The sequence below is a fragment of the Hemiscyllium ocellatum genome, chromosome 26 (genome assembly GCF_020745735.1).
Source record: "Hemiscyllium ocellatum isolate sHemOce1 chromosome 26, sHemOce1.pat.X.cur, whole genome shotgun sequence".
Lineage (NCBI taxonomy): Eukaryota > Metazoa > Chordata > Chondrichthyes > Orectolobiformes > Hemiscylliidae > Hemiscyllium > Hemiscyllium ocellatum.
In genome coordinates, this window is record NC_083426.1 from 23,497,246 (window position 1) to 23,515,450 (window position 18,205).

The following is an 18,205-nucleotide window of genomic DNA, read 5'->3' on the forward strand; positions in this document are numbered from 1 at the left end:
GCTGGAAATCTGAAATAAAAGCAGAAATATCTGGAGAAACTTTGTAAGTCTGTGGGGGGAAAGTGGAGTCAATGCTTTAGATCCAGTCCCCTTCTTCAGGACCGATTATGGCTCGGAAAAGGTTGGTATATATCTTGATGATTGGGGTGGGAGTGGGAAGGAGAAAACAATAGGTGAAGGTGGAACCCAGTGAAAAAGAACGGCAGTTGGAATGGACAATAGTGAGCCAAGGATAAAGGAAAGCTGCTAATGAGGACCACTAATGGTTATGTGGGTTGGTTATGATGAAAGCTCAAGAAAGATGAAAGCTGAACCAATGTCTTGTACAATTTTACCATGACTTGCCAGCTCTTATACTCAATACCCCGTCCAATGAAGGCAAGTATACTATATGCCTTCTTGACCACTCTATTCCACCTGTGTAGCCAGCTTCAGGGTAAAATGGACCTGCACTCCCAGACCTCTATGTCCATCAACTTTTCCCAAGGCTCTTCTGTTCATTGTATATTTCGCTCTCGAATTAGACTTGCCTAAATGCATCACCTCACATTTGTTTGGATTGAAATCCATCTGCCACTTTTCCGCCCAACTCTCCAGTCTATCTATATCCTCCTGTATTCTCTGACAGTCCCTTTTGCTTTCTGCTACTCCACCAATCTTTGTGTCATCTGCAAACTTGCTTATCGTACCAACAGTGCCCTCTTTCAGATCATTTATGTATATTACAAACAACAGTGGCCCCAACACTAACCCCTATGGAACATCACTGGTCACTTTTCTCCATTTTGAGAAACTCCCTTCAGCTATCACTCTCTGTCTGTTGCTCAACCAGTTCTTCATCCACCTAACTAGAACACCCTGCACAGCATGTGACTTCACTTTCTCCATTAGTCTACCAGTGGTGAACCTGAGATAAGAGGGGAAAAGGGACCTAAGGGGCAACTTTTCACACAGGGGATGATGCGTGTATAGAATGAGCTGCCAGAAGAAGTGGTGGAGGTTGGTACAATTACAGCATTTAAAAGGCATCTGGATGGGTATATGAATAGGAAGGGTTTAGAGGGATATGGGCCAAGTGCTGGCAAATGGGACTAGATTAGGTTAGGATATCGGGTCAACATGGACGAGTTGGACCAAACGGTCTGTTTCTGTGTTGTACATCTCTGTGATTCTATGACTCCATCTCCTCAGTGATTTTCAGAGCTAACAAGCTCAAAAAGGTCCTTGTTAAGATATTTTTGAAAAAAATGCCATGCTGATGCAATAGAGAATGTGATCCTGAGGTGAGGAACATTATTGGATCCAATCTAACATAAACTTAAATTGATAATGTGTTGGGGTTCAATTTAAACAGTATTTATGATATCTGCCGCATGCTATTTCTGCTTCCAGAAAACTACTTATGTATGGTCAGAGCCAAAACTATGTAAAGAAGGTGTTGCATTGCCAAATGAAAAAGTAGTAACTTGCAAGACAATGGACTTCTTCTTGAAGATTGGAATAATCGCAGGGACAATTACAGCCTGCTTATTAATCACCACAACGTGCTACTTTTATAAGAAAAATCAGAAGTGAGTGAATAAGATTTAATATGTCTGGAGCTTTGGCCCAGTGTTTTTGGAATGGGAAGAGAAAGGGACAATTTAGTGTAAAATGGTGTAGCAAACTGTGGAAATGAGATGAAAGAGGAGATTTGTTTAAGGTGCTAGGCAAGAGTAGGGGAAAAAGTAACATTGGATGGTTTTAACTATCTCAAGGTATTTGGAAAAAAAAAATTGCACATGCTCAAAATGTAAATTACTTAGTTCACATGAAAAGCTTCTTCCCAGATTAATATATTTTTAGTCTAGCAGGTGCCTGTCATATAATAGGAGATAAATAATGATAAATAATATTGGTCAAAGAACAACTAGGTTTAATATGAACATAATTAATTAGGGTTAATGCTAATCAAAAGTAAATGATAAGGAGGCTGGTCTGGAAAAGGGCAAAGTTCAGTGAGATAAAGATTAGCTGGTCCAAGTTAACTGAGATGAAATGTTACCAAAGATGTTAACAGATTTATATTGAGATACATTACAATTTGAGACAAATTAAGTATAAGATATTAGCCTTATTTGAGCAAAGAATGGAAATGCATTAAGGGTACAAGTTGGAAGGAAAAATGAGGAATAGTACTTTTTACACATAATGAACAGTGACAAAAGTTGTGAAGGAACGTCTGGACCAAGCAATGAAAATGCATGTCTTTGAAAATGTGAGTGCCGACAGATTAAGCCATAATAATCCAATATGTTTTGGTAAAATGGACATAAATTAAAGAGCAATAATGTAATAGTTAATGTGTACAGTTATAACATTGTGGGCAGTTTTCAATGTCCCATTAAAGCCCACAAAATTGCCCCACTAAGTTCACCATGATAATACAACTTTGAAGTCTCAATGTTGTGATTAATACAATTGGAGCAAAGGAGACTGGGAGATTATTCAATTGAAGCTTTTAAACTTATTCAACATCTTGATTTAGATCAAATCCAGAATACTTTAAAAGGGGTTGATCCTGCAATCAGAGGCTGATGCTCACTCATGTTTGCTTCTGTTAGGATTCCCTAATCCAGTCTACTATCACCATCAGTGTGGCCAAACAATAGCAGCAGAAGTGTTGTGATGGGATGAGGTGGAGAGCTCTCACATCAAGGACAGAGTCTCATGTAAGGAAACTCCCAAAGAGCTCCCTCTGATGAGTGTTGACTGCCTCTGTCCTTACTGAGTGCCAACCCCATTATTAGCACTCAGTGAAGTAGTCATTGGCTCTTGGGTTAGTAGGTCATCTTGACTGCACAAAAAAATCCAGATACATCATGGGTTCAGGAGAATTGTTGAATTTCCAACAGTTTTTCCACCCATCCTCTGTTCCTTTCATCAGGATTTTTATTTTTGAACCTTGGGTTTCATTTGTCAGCAATCCCACTTTCTTTCCTTTGGGTTTGATGGGGTATTTTTCAGGTTAGAAACATCTACTTTTTGTCATGTTATCATTTAGATAAATGATTTGGATGTGAGCATATAGTTACACTTCCCCGTATTTAGAACAGCAACTTAGCATGTCTCATATGATCTCATTGATAGGCCACGTTCTGACCCATGGGCTGCTGTTGGACAAGCTTGGTATAGACAATTGAACCAAGTGCCTGTTCGTGTTATCAGCTAATAAATATATTATTTGAACACGTTTAGGTTAGTTAATTAGTCTGTCTCATGTATCTAAAATCCGTAATCTACTGCTATAACAGAGTTCAAACTTCAATAAATAAATATTATTGAATAAAGAAACTCTAAGAGTACGAGAAAGATAGCATGCTGCTGGAAGTTTCCTTATGTAAAAAGTAGCCCTCAAATATTATTAGAATGCAAAATATTAAGAAATGTCTAATTTCCAAAATGACTCTGTTAAACATTCTGGGTAGCAAATGTTTTAAAAGCCATATAAAGTATAATTCTTAGAAACAATTCACATTTATACCTGAATTATGTTTAGGTTAGAGTACAAGTACTCCAAACTGGTGATGAATGCCAATGCAAAGGATGGTGAACTGCCAGCAGTTGATAGCTGTGCTATAATGGAAGGTGAAGATCTGGAAGATGATTTGATTTTTATGAGCAAGAAATCATTGTTCGGAAAGATAAAGTCGATTACTACTAAGGTATGATGGTATTTGATGACTTAACTGGACTGAATACTGTTTTGTGGTACTAACTATTACACTTTTAAGTTTTTATACTGAACTACTGTTCAATATTTAAGATGTATTTCAACTTGGTATAATCAAAAAGCATTTTTTAAAATTTATGTCATTGGAATTTCCAATCATTTGGACAGAATAGAATTAAGCCAGGTTTTGCATGCACTCTGAAACAGTCGAAATTTCAGTTTATAACTGTGACATAGAAAATCATGGAACTGTTATAGTTCAAGATGAAAACAACCAGAAATTTACAAGATTAGATGTCACTTTAAATTTGAACTCTGAAACTAAGTTAATGAACATAAATATGGCTTTACATATTTGGTTGTGTTGCAGAATGTGCACAAAACATTTAATTTTCATTATTTTTATTCTTACATTTTCTTTCTCTTCTGTCTTGAAGCTCCTAACTCACATTAGGAAACAGCTTCATAGAAACTAACCAATTCTCCATTATCATGTCCAACAGACTATTCCTCATGTGTGGTCTAGGTGCCAGCAGCTGTTTCATTGTGCAATGAGTGATAACTAAGCCCAATCACAATCCAACTTGATATCTATAGTTTAAGCCCTTTGCAAAAGAAGAAATTGGATAGCAATCATGAGCAGGCACCTTGTTTGATTGTGTCCCCCACAACAGCATTTAGGGCATTGGTAATATTCATATTGCCGTGCTGTTTGAGGTCAACTAACACAACAGGTGGCATATTTCTGATTGTCTGGATCATGTGTAACTTAAGCAAAAACTGCTCCAACTTGAACCAAATTGTGGGTAACTTCATAATTACAGAACAATTGACAAACCTTTAGACGCATGCCAGAGAGTGTACTAAACCATGTGGTGGCATTTACGTTATTCCAATTTATTTTGGCACCATTATCATTGACCCAGATTATCATAAAGATATTTCAGAATTGATTAGATTACTTACAGTGTGGAAACAGGCCCTTCGGCCCAACAAGTCCACACTGACCCGCCAAAGTGCAATCCACCCAGACCCATTCCGCTACATTTACCCCTTCGCCTAACACTACGGGCAATTTAGCATGGCCAATTCACCTAACCTGCACATTTTTGGGAGGAAACCAGAGCAAACACACGCAGACACGGTGAGAATGTGCAAACTCCACTCAGTCAGTCACCTGAGGTGGGAATTGAACCCGGGTCTCTAATACTGTGCAGTAGCAGTGCTAACCACTGTGCCACCGTGCCGTATGTACTAATGAAACTAATTTCAGCATGCACTTGGGTAGGAGGAATAGTGATCTTTTCCTTGCGTTGACTGTTTAACAATTAGCTCAGGACTGTGAAATTAATTAACATTGCTAACCTTTAATGCTATGTTAGCTGATATATTTCTATTTGTTCCTCTCTCACATTTTAATGCATATTTTTACATTTGAACTGTCTATATTTTTTTTTAGCCTTCATATATACATGATCCTGGTATAGAAGAATGTTTTGACCTAGGAAACACAATGTTAGACTGAAGTTCAGTGTCCTCCACTTAGATAGCAATGGTGAGCAATAGATGAGGAAAGAAGCAAAACACCTGACGGTAAAATCGAACTAATACTTTATAGAAATTAATAATGAACAAGAACAATGGGGAGTGTAAATCAATAGATTCGCTTTAATTGATATTGTAATACTTTAATGTTTAGAACAATAATAAATTTCAATAGAATCCACGTTCTTAGGATTAGAAAACTGTGTTTCAAGTTAATGTTTCACAATTAAATGCATAACCTACATTGTTGAGGTAGAAATAGAAAGTCTTGGTGAAATGTTTGATTAAGGAGAAAAGGTTTTTTTGCTAATGAAGTCTTTCCGGGGATAGTCAGAGAACTCATGACCAACATTTTGACTAAAGAGTTATATTTTGATAAATCTTTTATAAGTGGTGAAGGAGGTGATGAGGCACATGTTTTGCACATTTCAAAGAGTAATGCTTTGGCCGTCTGCACACTTTGCTGCGAAAAGAAAGAGTACTGGGGGTGAGAGGTGCTCAGGAGGCCAGAGTCAGAGGATCACAAGATCCATGGAGAAGCATGGGCTGAAGCCACGAAGGAATTCATAAACGAGAACTAGGAATTTAAGTAAGATTCACTCGGAGAAATGCAGACAATAAGAGACCACACATACATTCCAATGACCTTATATAAACAACCGAAGCCAAAGATTTTTCATCACTCTATGAATAGTTTATTTTGCTTAAAAAGTCTGTATAGTATATGGACACCTGTGTTCCACTGTGTAATGAATGCCCATTGTTAACACTTCATCATTTTTTATTTCTAACATGCTGCTTCCACCGTTCATGTTCAAGTATTTTTACCAAGAGCATTTTATCTGTAGCTTATACTTAGATTTAAGAAGTTGTACTTGAATGCATGCCTGTGACAGTAAAATAAGTAGTCTACTGACAGAATGAAATTATTAGTTATTGTCAGTTGGCTGAAATTTTACACCTGTTTTCTCTTACAAGGACAGACAAGCAATCAACCCTAGTGAACTGCAGGTACAGGTTCTTCTTTCCCAAATGCTATAATTTCTCATAGCAATGCAGGTGAAATGCAGTCATAGAGTCATAGATTCATAGAGATGTACAGCATGGAAACAGACCCTTCAGTCCAACCCGTCCATGCAGACCAGATATCCCAAACCAATCTAGTCCCACCTGCCAGCACCCGGCCCATATCCCTCCAAACCCTTCCTGCCAAGTGAGCTGGTAATCCAGTTTTCACAAAGAATGTTGTTCATGCTATTGGGAATCTACACATCTTTGCAGTGAATTAGGGAAAACATAAATCCTAATTTTTATATCGTAACACCAGACCTAACTCCCAAAATTCTGTATTACCACTTAAACATCAGTTGTTATCTTTCAGACACCTACCATCTGTTTTAAGGCTGCACGTGTTGTCTTTTCCCGGGTGCCTGGTAACCATCAGAAGCCCCTTTATATATTGTTGTCCAACCACAACAATTGTTATCCTGCTCTCCCCATTGTTGTTAATATTTTCTCCACCTGTGCTTACTGGTCTGGCCCCAACAAGACCCCAAGCATACCTCAAAGACCAGATCCATTGCTGAAGGCATGTCCCCAACCAGTGCTCCTGCTGGTGCTGCCAGTGTGCAGAGCAGCTGAATCTTGAATTGGTCAGTGGATCTGTGAGATAGGAATTTCCCCCACAGAGAGACAGGAGATTCACCTCTTGGGAATTGAAGGCTGTCATTAAAGATATTAAAATCAGTCAAGCTAACGAAGACGGGGGGGGGAATCTCACCAAAAATCTTTGAGGAGCCACCCTCTGTGTTTAATCCAGCCCATAGTGTCCAAGCCATTTGATCCATCAACTCTATGCTGACTGTCTGTAGGCCACGCCTATCAGATCAATTCCCCAGTCTATCGCCATAGTCCTGAATGTTTCCCTCAAGTGTCAATCCAATTTCCTCTTGCAAGTATTGGTCATCTCTGCTCCAACCCTTGAAAAAGGCAACAAGCTGCAGGTAATTATCATTCACTCTGTGTTAAAAAAAAGTCTTCCCATTCCCGAGTGTCTCTTGCCTAATCTTGTCCTCGTATCAACCTGATGTGGAGGTGCCGGTGTGAGACTGAGGTGGACAAAGTTAAAAATCACACAACTCTAGGTTATAGTCCAACAGGTTTATTTGGAAGTACTAGCTTTCGGAGCTCTGCTCCTTCATCAGGAGTGCTATAAATTCTGTGTCTTATGATCCTGCTCCACTGGCTACCTGACGAAGAAGCAGCACTCCGAAAGCTAGTACTTCCAAATAAACTCATATCAACAGTTAGTGCAAACACTTTGGCCTCCTTATCTTAACCTGCCATAATCTTGTACACTTGTGTTAAATCTTCCCTTCATCTCTTTTGCTCCAAGGAAAACAGCCTCAGCTTTTCCAACCCAATCTTGGAGCAAAAGTCCTTCATCCTGAAGCCATTTATTATTTTTCATACCTGATAATTCAATATCTGTTAGTCATGCTCCATTTTTCCATAGCTTTTGTCATGTTAGATAACAATTTCTAAATTAATTGATCATTTTGGGCTCTGCCTCCTTTTGTATTCTTGTATTGCATCTGCCTCACTCTCAAAGCTCAGCCCAACAAACATGTGAGATGACATTTTTGATCTTCCATTGCAGATAAAGCTATATAAATTCACACTACCACCACAGCATTTTGGTTGGATTTCATTTCTTGTTGATCAAAAACTGGCTTTATATAGACTTTATGAATATCAGTGGTTCTGTTTTTAGCTGTAGCAGAAATAAGAAAATAACTGTGAAAGAAAACCCAACTACACATATAAAATACACAAAAAGCATAACATGACTGTTTCACTCAAGAGGCTAGTATAGCTACAAGAAACCAGGAGGTGTTTAAACAACTATTAGTGTCAGACATTTCCAAATTAGTCTAAGCCTTCTCTGAATTAGAATGTGAACTAATTCGGAATAAATGCAAATTAGCAATTTTTGCATTATATAATATTAGATAAAACAGTGTGAATAGTATTCCAGGTTATAACTTTATTGCTTTCTGTTCACATGGAACAATTAAACAATAAATCGTGTCAACTTGCCTTTGCAAATCTCCCATGAGAATTTGTTTTTTTATCCAATGAATGTGGAAATGATTTTTTCATTTATGCAATTCTGCCTTGGAAACTATCATATTTTAGCAATCAAAATGTTTAATAACTGCAGTAATGTACATAATATACAGAACAGTGTCCCTGACACCATCATCACCATCCCTGGATATGTCCTATCCCAATAACAGGACAGACCCAGCAGTACTGGCAGCACGGTGGTATAGAGGCAGGAGAGAGTTGCCCTAGGAGTCCATAGTTTTGACACTTCAGATTAAACATGGGCAAGGAAACCTCCTGTCAAGTGCAATGTACTTCCCTCCCAGTGCTGATGAATTGGTACACCTTCATGTTGAACAACACTTGAAGGAAACACTGAAGGTGGAATGGGTGCAAAATGTACTCTGCGTGGGGGATTTCAATGTCCATTACTAAGAGTGGTTCAGGAGCAGTACTACTGATCAAGCTGGTCTGAAAGGACATAGCTGCTGGACAGGGTCTGGAGCAAGTGGTGAAGGAACCAACAAGAGGGAAAACATACTTGACCTCAGCCTTAACAATCTTCCAACTGCAGATGCATTTGTCCATGACAGTATGATTATGAGGGACCACTGCACAGTCCATGTGGAGACAAAATCTTGCCTTCATGTTGAGAATACTCTCCATTGTATTATATGGCACTATCACTGTGCTAAAAACGACAGACTTTGAACAGATCTAGCAACTCACTTCTGGGCATCCATGAGGGTTATGTGGGCCATCAATAACAGCAGAATTGTACTCCAGCACAATCTGTAACGTCATGGCCCAGCAGATCTCCCACTCAACCATTACCTATTTTATCTCTCCACCCTTCGGGCACTCTGCCTGTATTCCTGATGAAGGGCTTTTGCCCGAAACGTCGATTTTCCTGCTCCTCAGATGCTGCCTGAACTGCTGTGCTTTTCTAGTACCACTCTAATCCACTCAACCATTACCATCAAGCCAGGAGATCAATCCTAGTTCAATGGAGACTGTTGGAGGGTATGCCAGGAGCAACACCAGGCTCATCTAAAAATAGGTGGCTATCAAACTGGAATACTTGCATGCCAGATAGCATTTGCAGCAAGTGATGGATAGAGCTAAGTGAGCCCACAACCAATGGTTCAAAGCTAAGATCTGCAGTCCTGCCACATCCAGGTGTGAATGGTGGTGGGCAATTAAACAATTCACCTATGGTGGAGGCTTGACAAATATTTCCATCCTCAATGATGGAAGAGCCCAACACATCAGTGCAAAAGGTAAGCTGAAGCACTCACAGCAGACTTCAGCCAGAAGTGCAGAGTGGATGATCCATTTCAACCTCCTCCAATGGTCCCCAACATTACAAATACCAGCCTTCAGCCAACTCAATTCACTCTACATGATGTCAAAAAACACTTGGAGACACAGGATACTGCAAAGGCTGTGGGCCTTGACAACATTCCAGTAATAATACTGAAGATATGTGCTCCAGAACTTTCCGCTCCCTTAGCCAAGCTCTTCCAGTACAGCTATAACACTGACATCTACCCGACAATGTGGAAAATTGCCCAGGTATGCCTTGCACATAAAAAGCAGGACAGATCCATCACAGCCAATTATCACTCCATCAGTCTACTCTCATTCATTCATTCATTAGTAATGTGATGGAAGATGTCAGCAATACTGCTTTCAAGCAGCTCCCACTCAGCAATAACCTGTTCAGTGACACCACCTTGGGTTCTGCCAGGACCACTCAGCTCCTGACCTCATTACAACCTTGGTTCAAACATGGACCAAAGAGCTGAATTCCAGAAGTGAGGTGAAGCTGATAGTCCTTGACACCAGGGCTGTGTTTGAATGAGTGTGGCATCAAGGAGGCATGGCAAAACTGGAATCAGTGGGTATCAGGAGCAAACCTTCCACAAGTTGAAGTCATACCTGGTACATAGGAAGATTGTTATATTTGTTGGAAGTCAATCATTTCATCTCCAGACAACTCTGCAGGAAACCCTCAGGATAGTATCCATCTTCGACAGTCTCATCAATGACTTTCCCTCCATGATAAGGTTTGCAGTGGGGATGTTCACTGATGATTGTACAATGTTCAGCACCATTTCCTCAGATACTGAAGCAGTCAATATTCAAATGCAACAAGATCTTGATAATATCTAAGCTTGGGTTGACAAGTGGTAAGTAAAATTTGTACCACACAAATACCAGGCTATGACCATCACCAATAAGACACAATCTAATCACCACCCCTTGACATTCAATGGTTTTTACTGTTTCTGAATCCCCTACTAACAATGTCCTGGGGGTTACCATTGACCAGAAATTCTGTGGACTCACCACATAAACACAGTGGATACAAGAGCAGATCAGAGGCTAGGAAAACTATGACGAGTAACTCGCCTCCTATCTTCCCAAAGCCTGTCCATCATCTACACATTACAAATCAGAAGTGTGATGGAATGCTCCCCACTTGCCTGGATGGGTGCAGCTTCAACAACACTCATGAAGCGAGACACTATCTAGAACAAAGCAGGCCACTTGATTGGCACCTTGTCCACAAACATCCAGTCCCTCCTCCACCAATACTTAACAGCAACAGTGTGTACTATCTACAAGGAGCACTACAGAAATTCACCAAAGATCCTCAGACAGCACATTCCACACCCACGACCATTTCTATCGAGAAGGCAAAGAGCAGAAAATACATAGGAACACCCCACATGCAAGTTGCCCTCCAAGCCACTCACCATCCTGACTTGGAAGTATATTACTGTTCCTTCACTGTCTCTAGGTCAAAATCCTGGAATTGCCTCCCTCATGGCAATGTGGATGAACCTACAGCACATGGATAGCAGGGATTCAAGAAGGCCTCACACCAGCATCTTCTCAAGGGGCAGCTAGGTACCAGCATTAATGCTGGCTCACATCCCACAAATTAATACAAAAAAAAGCGTAAATTATCTCAAAATTATCCTGCAGATTTAGAGCAATTAATGTTTGATGAGATAATATTTACGGAGAGAGATTTTATGCATTGTTCACTCAAATTGAGTGTGGCTAATTAAATTTTGCCTGCAGTATGATTGAGGCTTTATCAAACATTAGTTTAGATTAACAGCAATCTTGGCTAAGTAGAAGCACTCTCAGCCCTGAATTGGAAGTTTGTTGCTTTAAGATGACACAAAGATAAGTTGATGGACATCTAGTGTTGAGCTAGCAGGAAGGTTGCTGAAGGACTTGGAAAGGCTAGGAGAGTGGGCAATGAAGTGGCAGTTGGAATACAGTGTGGAGAAGTGTAAAGTTATGCACTATGGTAGGAAAGCCTTTGGAAATATGAAGCACAAATAGATTTGGGAATCCTAGTTCAGGATTCTCTTCAGCTTAAATGTATGTTCAGTTGGCTTTAGGAAGGCAAATGCAATGTTAGCATGCATTTCAAGAGGACTAGAAGACAAGAGCAGAGATGTGCTGCTGACCCTGTCCAAGGCTCTGGTGAGACTGTATTTGGAATACTAAGAACTGTTTTGGGCTCTGCATCTAAGGAAGGATGTACTAACAGTGGCAGGGGTACAGAGAGGTTTATAAAAATGATCCTAGGCATGAAAGTGTTGTCATACGAGAAATGGAGGATGACACTGAGTCTGTACTCCCTGGAGTTTAGAAGGATGAGGGAGATTCCCATTGAAGCTTACAGAATGCTGAGATGCTTGGAGAGAGTGGGCGTGAAGAAGATGTTTCCACTAGTAGGAGAGACTAGGACCATGAGGGCACAGCCTCGGAGTGAAGGGACGACCCCTTAGAACAGAGATAAGGAGGAATTTCTTCAGATAGAGGCTCATTAATCTGTGGAACTCATTGTCACAGAGGGCTGTCAGTGTGTTTAAGCTTTTGAGTGTATTTAAGGCAGAGGTAGATATGTTCTTGATTTTTTAAAACATGACTCCCTCAGCCCTCAAGTGAATTTTAGAGTTCCCATGACACTGTTTGAAGAGAGAGTAATTTTCTCTAGTATTGCAGCCAATATTTATTTCTTGCCATTCCTTCAGGATCACTGTGTCAAGATCTTGGAATTCCCTCTCTAATGGCATTTTGGGTATACCTACACCAAATGAACTATAATGTTCACCACCACTTTCTCAAGGGTATCTAGGGCTGGGCAATAAATGTTGAACAGCCAGTGACATCTACATCCTATGAATGCGTGAATGAAAAATTGAGAACTTATTTGGTCATTAACTGTTTGTGGAATACTTATCTTTCTTTCATTAAACTTTAGTTTTCTTTGACTTTGCAATTTGCATTTCCTCTACTATAAGTTCTTTCCTCCACATAATTTTCTTCATTCCATTTGTTTTATCTATCATGTATGGTGTTGGAGTAGAGAATATACAAAAGGTGAAGAATCTGAACAATGTCAGAAGTAAAAGAGAAATGTAAATTAGGGAGGCAAAGAACTAAAAATCAGGACAGCAAAAGCAAGTCAAATCACGATGGTTTTAATTTTTAGCATAACAATGTTCAGATCATTGCATACGATCACTCATCAGGATAATTATAATAAACTTATATTTTGCAAATTGCTGTGTATACAGTGATTTGGTTGAAGTACTCATATGCTTGTTCTCAAAAAGCTATTTTTAAAACAATATTCAGGTGAGTAACTGGTCTTATTTCTTTTCATAGCACAATTTTGTAAGAATTTTGTGATAGTTGCTTAAGCGAAACATTTACAATTTTAAGAGTTGAGGGTAGGGTTTATATGCCTTCACCCTAATTATGTCAACTGGAAAAATAATGGACAAATAGCCATTATTTTATTTTCGACTGGTGAATCTCTTGAGTTTGAGGATTGCAAAAATCTATTGTGTGGTGTATTTTGAATGGGCTTGTATGGAGAATTTGTTCTTTGTGAGGCACATCTTCACTTCAATATAGCTACAGCTCATAAAGTTTAAGTTTATCTGTAACCATTTACTGAAACATCTAGAAAGTTTCATTTTAAGAGATAAATTTGTTTATGAATGGGCATGGATGGTTAAATACCGATCAAGTTTATCATTTTTTGTAGTCATATTCAGGATTACAGTGGAGGAATTTGTCTCAATATCAAATTTTTAAAATTTTTTTTTCTAATTTCAGAGAACCCCAGATGGTTTTGACTGTGTCCCATTGAAATCTTCCTCTGGATCAGCAGATATGGACATGTAACATGATCTTTTGTGTGCACTACTTTGTAAACTAGCTCACTGAAGTGGCCTTTTTGAGACCTGTTTGACCTAAAAACAGTTTATTAAACAGAAGTTATCATTAGAATGTAAAATATAAATGAGGATCATTTTGTATAAATGGTACAAACATTGCCTCATGATAGCTTTGCTAATGTATTATTTTATGTATGACACAGTTTAATTAAAAGGATTAATTTATGTTAAATCTTTAAAGGGACAAGGGGATTGATGACAATCAAAAATACATATTATGGAACCACTAAAATGGATTCTTGTTTGCCTCAAAATCAGAAATTAGGAAGTGGTTGATTTTAATACAGCCTCCAGTTATTTGTAGAGTAATGAAACTTAAAAGATACATCAGCTTCAAGACATCATCACTACATCATGAAAATACTGCAACTTCAAGTAATGTTATTTTGTTACAAACATCTGGAAGCCACCAATGAGTCAAATAGTGTCTGGCTTCCAGTCTGATCACAGTCAGAATAGGCTTTAATTACAAGTGCTGTTAATTCTCTTCCTTCGCCTTCAGAAGATCTTTTAACACAAACCAGCCTGCCTCTGCATTCTAGTGTACCAGCTCTGTGTTTTCCATGCTGTGCATCAATGCTTGTACAACATTGCTCATCCTTCTTGTGAAACAAACCCAAATGGCACAGTGTTAGCACTGCAGCTGCCATAATGTCAAACATTTCCAGTGGGAGTAAATCCTAATGCCCCGTTTTTCAAGATGTTTGACTACTTCATAAAACAAAATGTCAGTATTTAACCAATTTTGAACATCAGTAGCAATGTAACAGAGCAGCAGTCAGTTGTGTTTCTGATGGTAAGATTTTCAGAAAGTTATTACTAGACATTGAATTTTTAAAATCCTTTAAAAATGGGGTTTATTTATCCTCAGAGTTTCTTCCCAGAGCTATCCCTAATGAATTATCCCATTAAGGCCCTTATATTATCACTTATTTTTCATCCATATTTCAAAGCAAGTTGACTTTGTATTTCCTGTTTTTTTTGGACACAATAAAGGGAAAAATGAGTGCGGTACAATAAAAATCTTGAAATGCAGTCATGAAGATCCTATTCTGACAGTGATTCAATCAAAACTTCTTTTATCTTAAATGAAATTTGGGTTCATAACTGTGCTATTTCATTGCATGGAAATGTTTTGCATGTAGAATTCTTTTTTTACTTTTTAAAATTAATAATGATGTTAGATGGTCCAGTGAATTCAGCAATGCCCAAGATTACTGCAGGGGAATTCTTTTTATATAAGTAGATTGCTTCTAACCTGATGTGTCACAGACTTTGAGTGCAAATCCATTTTGATGTGCATCAGCAATTGCGTACTTTTCCTGAAGGCATTTTAAAATTCATCAGGGTGAAGCAATGATGATTATATGGCCAGTATATTATTTTATAAAATTGTCAGAGTTGTGTTGAGCGCAATTCAAATCTGCCTTTAGCGTTATTCAAACAGCTAATTTGTTTTTAAATTATTCATCACAAGAAGTCTGGAACTTTTCACTCCAGTTGTGTTGGCTTTTCACAGTCAGTGATAAGATCTGATTTTGGGGGGCTAGGATAGTATATCCAACCTATAAGGATCTTACATGTTGGGTCAGATGTGTGTTCTTGCCAGCAACACATCAATTCAGCTGTTGATATTAACAATGTAAATAGTGAATAGATAAATCCAGATCTCAGTCCGTACAGTAGCTACTTACATTTCTGCCATTATCTGACTAGGGCACATTAATTTTGAACTGGGAAACCTTGTCTCCCAAATATAGGAGTATATGCTCCCGTCACTTTTTCTAATTTTTAACCAGTTCAAAATTTGTCAGACATCATTGGTTTACATTACCAACTGTCTGCGAATCTATCAGTTTAATCTGCAATTCTTTGTAGCATAAAGACCAGCAACTTATTGATCTGCTTAATTGACCTGCCAGTTAACCATTGAAAGATGGGGGAAGATCCCTGCAGAGAGGAAGAAGAATAAACCAACAAAACATTCACACTCATGATTGCACATACCTTCTGTAACCAGCACATAAATCTCCTCTTGATTTAAACTCTTCAAGTTTCCGGCTGTTGAAAAGATCACAGGACCAAAACCTTTTCCTATTATGGATGCCAACACGTTTGTGGAGTCTAGATTAGAGCGGTGCTGGAAAAGCACAGCAGGTCAGACAGCATCCAAGGAGCAGGAAAATCGAGGCCTCATTCCTGATGAAGAGATTTTGCCTGAAACATCAATTTTCCTGCTCCTCAGATGCTGCCTGAACTGCTGTGCTTTTCCAGCACCACTCTAATCTAGACCTTGATTTCCAGCATCTGCAGTCCTCACTTTTGCCTAACATGTTTGCAGAGTCAGGTGTTTGTGTTCTCCCAAACTAAACTGAGAGCAAAATCAATTATGTTGTAAACAATTGTACTTGCTTAACATTTCAGTATGTGCCTTATACATCCTCGTACCTTCCCATTCAGACAATATTTATCTTGTTTCAGTTCTTCTCCAACATCATGTCCCCGTCATGAGAATAGGCAAGTGACTTTATGACAACCTGTTTGGATATGCCTAAAAGTTTAAAGTTGTGCTGAGATATTCGTTCCATTCTTTGACACAATCTTTCACTCATAATAACCAACAGAAATTGGGAAGCCACTTTGTGTTGAACTAGAATACAAATCCACACGTGCATTCTGTGCAAAGTTTTAAGATATTTGTTTGCTAATTTTGATTCCTTCTAAAAATTCAAAGTTTATTAAGTCAATGAATCTAAATATTAAATTTGTTGTCTGTAGTTAAGAAGTTGTATCAAATTAGATTTGTATCATACCAATCTGGAGCAGCATTGCTGTCAGAAGTTGTTCATTGGAGTACCTAAAAATAGGAGATGGACCCAACAAAAGGGGAAATGCAATAGAAAGAAAATGGAATTTCTACACAGTTCCAGTGTAACTTTGCCAACAAAACTGCACAATGTTATGACTGGATCTCAAATTGTACTATGTGAAAATTCCAAAGCTAAAATTTAGCTTTGAAGGTTTTTAATGATGTAATTTTATTGTGGGATTAGTTACATTTCACAGGTACCTACATTGATTTGCTACTGTGTTTTGTAGATCTATGTTGCAGATTATTGACATTTTCAATCAGTTAGCATATCTATTGCCTGGCAGAAATACAAATTAACCCCAAAGGAATTGTTAGTAATCTTCAGAAAGGAGCACTCAGTTTATATGATATTTATCTTATCATCATTTTCATGCTGAATTTTTTTATAATAAATGTGTTGGAGGCGATATTGAAATAGGCAACTAGTAAATGGTGCATGAACATTCAAGCATTTATCTGTTAGCAATGCAACAAGCAATTCCCAGCATCATAGATAATTTTAAAAAGTCTGTATTTTAATCCACATTATGACCTTCAAAAATTGAGCCAGTTATGAAGGACTTCATATGAGTCATTTAAAATAAAGCTCTTTTAAGCTCAAGCTTTATAATTAGATTTCTGATTCGCACATGCAGAAAATTATGCTTTTGGCTTCAGCCGGTTTCAATATTAAGTCAGCCTGCTTCGTATTTTTCTACCTTGAGTGTGAAAGTGAGTTTTGCAGGGAACACAGGATACTGTACAAAACAATCAGCATATTTTTAACCCAAACTTGTTTTAATAAAAGAAATGCACTGTGATTTAGTATCTCTTCTGATGTTTTAGTGGGAAAGGGGAGCTGGAATTGTGAAGTTAATTTGAAATTTCTATCTCAAGTATTAGTGTTGGCCTGAAGTGGTTTGAGGTTTTAAAATATTGTGATTTATAAATGTATTTACTCCAAAGGTAAACAAATATTTGTTCTTTAAATACAGTCTGTATCTTTTTAAATCATTAGAAAAGTTTCTTGTTATCAGTTTGTTTTGTTCTTATTTGAGTATCAGTAAGCTCCATCTAATTATAATGGCTTGCAAGTTTCATTTGGATGGAGTTACAGTTGGAGAAAAAGAGCAACAAAATTTATCAATGCATCAACTGACAAGGTGTTGGCCTTGATGGATTTAACAAATTTCATGGATCGTATAGGCATATGAAATAGGAGCAGGAGCAGGCCTCCAACCTACCATTCAAAGATATCACAATTAAACTGTCCCAGATCGCAGATCATCTTTTGTACCAGTTCATCATAGCTCTCAACATCCCAATGGTTAGAAAATCTATCTACCTTCTCTTTAAATATTTTGTGATCTCGCATGCACAACTGTGGGATAGAGAATTTGCCACACGCGAGGAAAAGCAATTCCTCTGGTTCTCAGTTTTAAATAAGTGACCCTTATTGTGTAACTATCTCCCCCAGTTCGAGGGTCCTCACAAGTGGAGGCATATTCTCTTGTATGCTTCAATAATATCACTTCTCCTTCACTGGTCCTTTGGCATTGCTGAGTCAAAATCCAAGAACTCTCTTCCTAACAGCACTGTAGGTATACCAACAGCCCCATGGATAGAAATGTTTCAAGAAGTCGACTCACTATCACCTTCTCAAGGGTGATAAAAGGTGGTCAGTAAATATTAGCAAGCTTATAAAATACTAGC

The 18,205-nt window shown here is 38.3% G+C and overlaps 1 protein-coding gene across 1 annotated transcript in view; it reads left to right on the forward strand.

Moving 5' to 3' along the window:
- Nucleotides 1–17,514, forward strand: part of elapor1 (endosome-lysosome associated apoptosis and autophagy regulator 1) — a 126,412-nt gene extending 108,898 nt beyond the window's left edge. Inside the window, exons 20-22 of the mRNA XM_060845453.1 lie at nt 1,393–1,571; nt 3,539–3,704; nt 13,520–17,514. Of these exons, the coding sequence (XP_060701436.1) occupies nt 1,393–1,571; nt 3,539–3,704; nt 13,520–13,588 (414 nt within the window). The 3' untranslated portion in view covers nt 13,589–17,514. The remainder of the gene's footprint in view (nt 1–1,392; nt 1,572–3,538; nt 3,705–13,519) is intronic.
- The last annotated feature ends 691 nt before the right edge of the window (nt 17,515–18,205 follow it).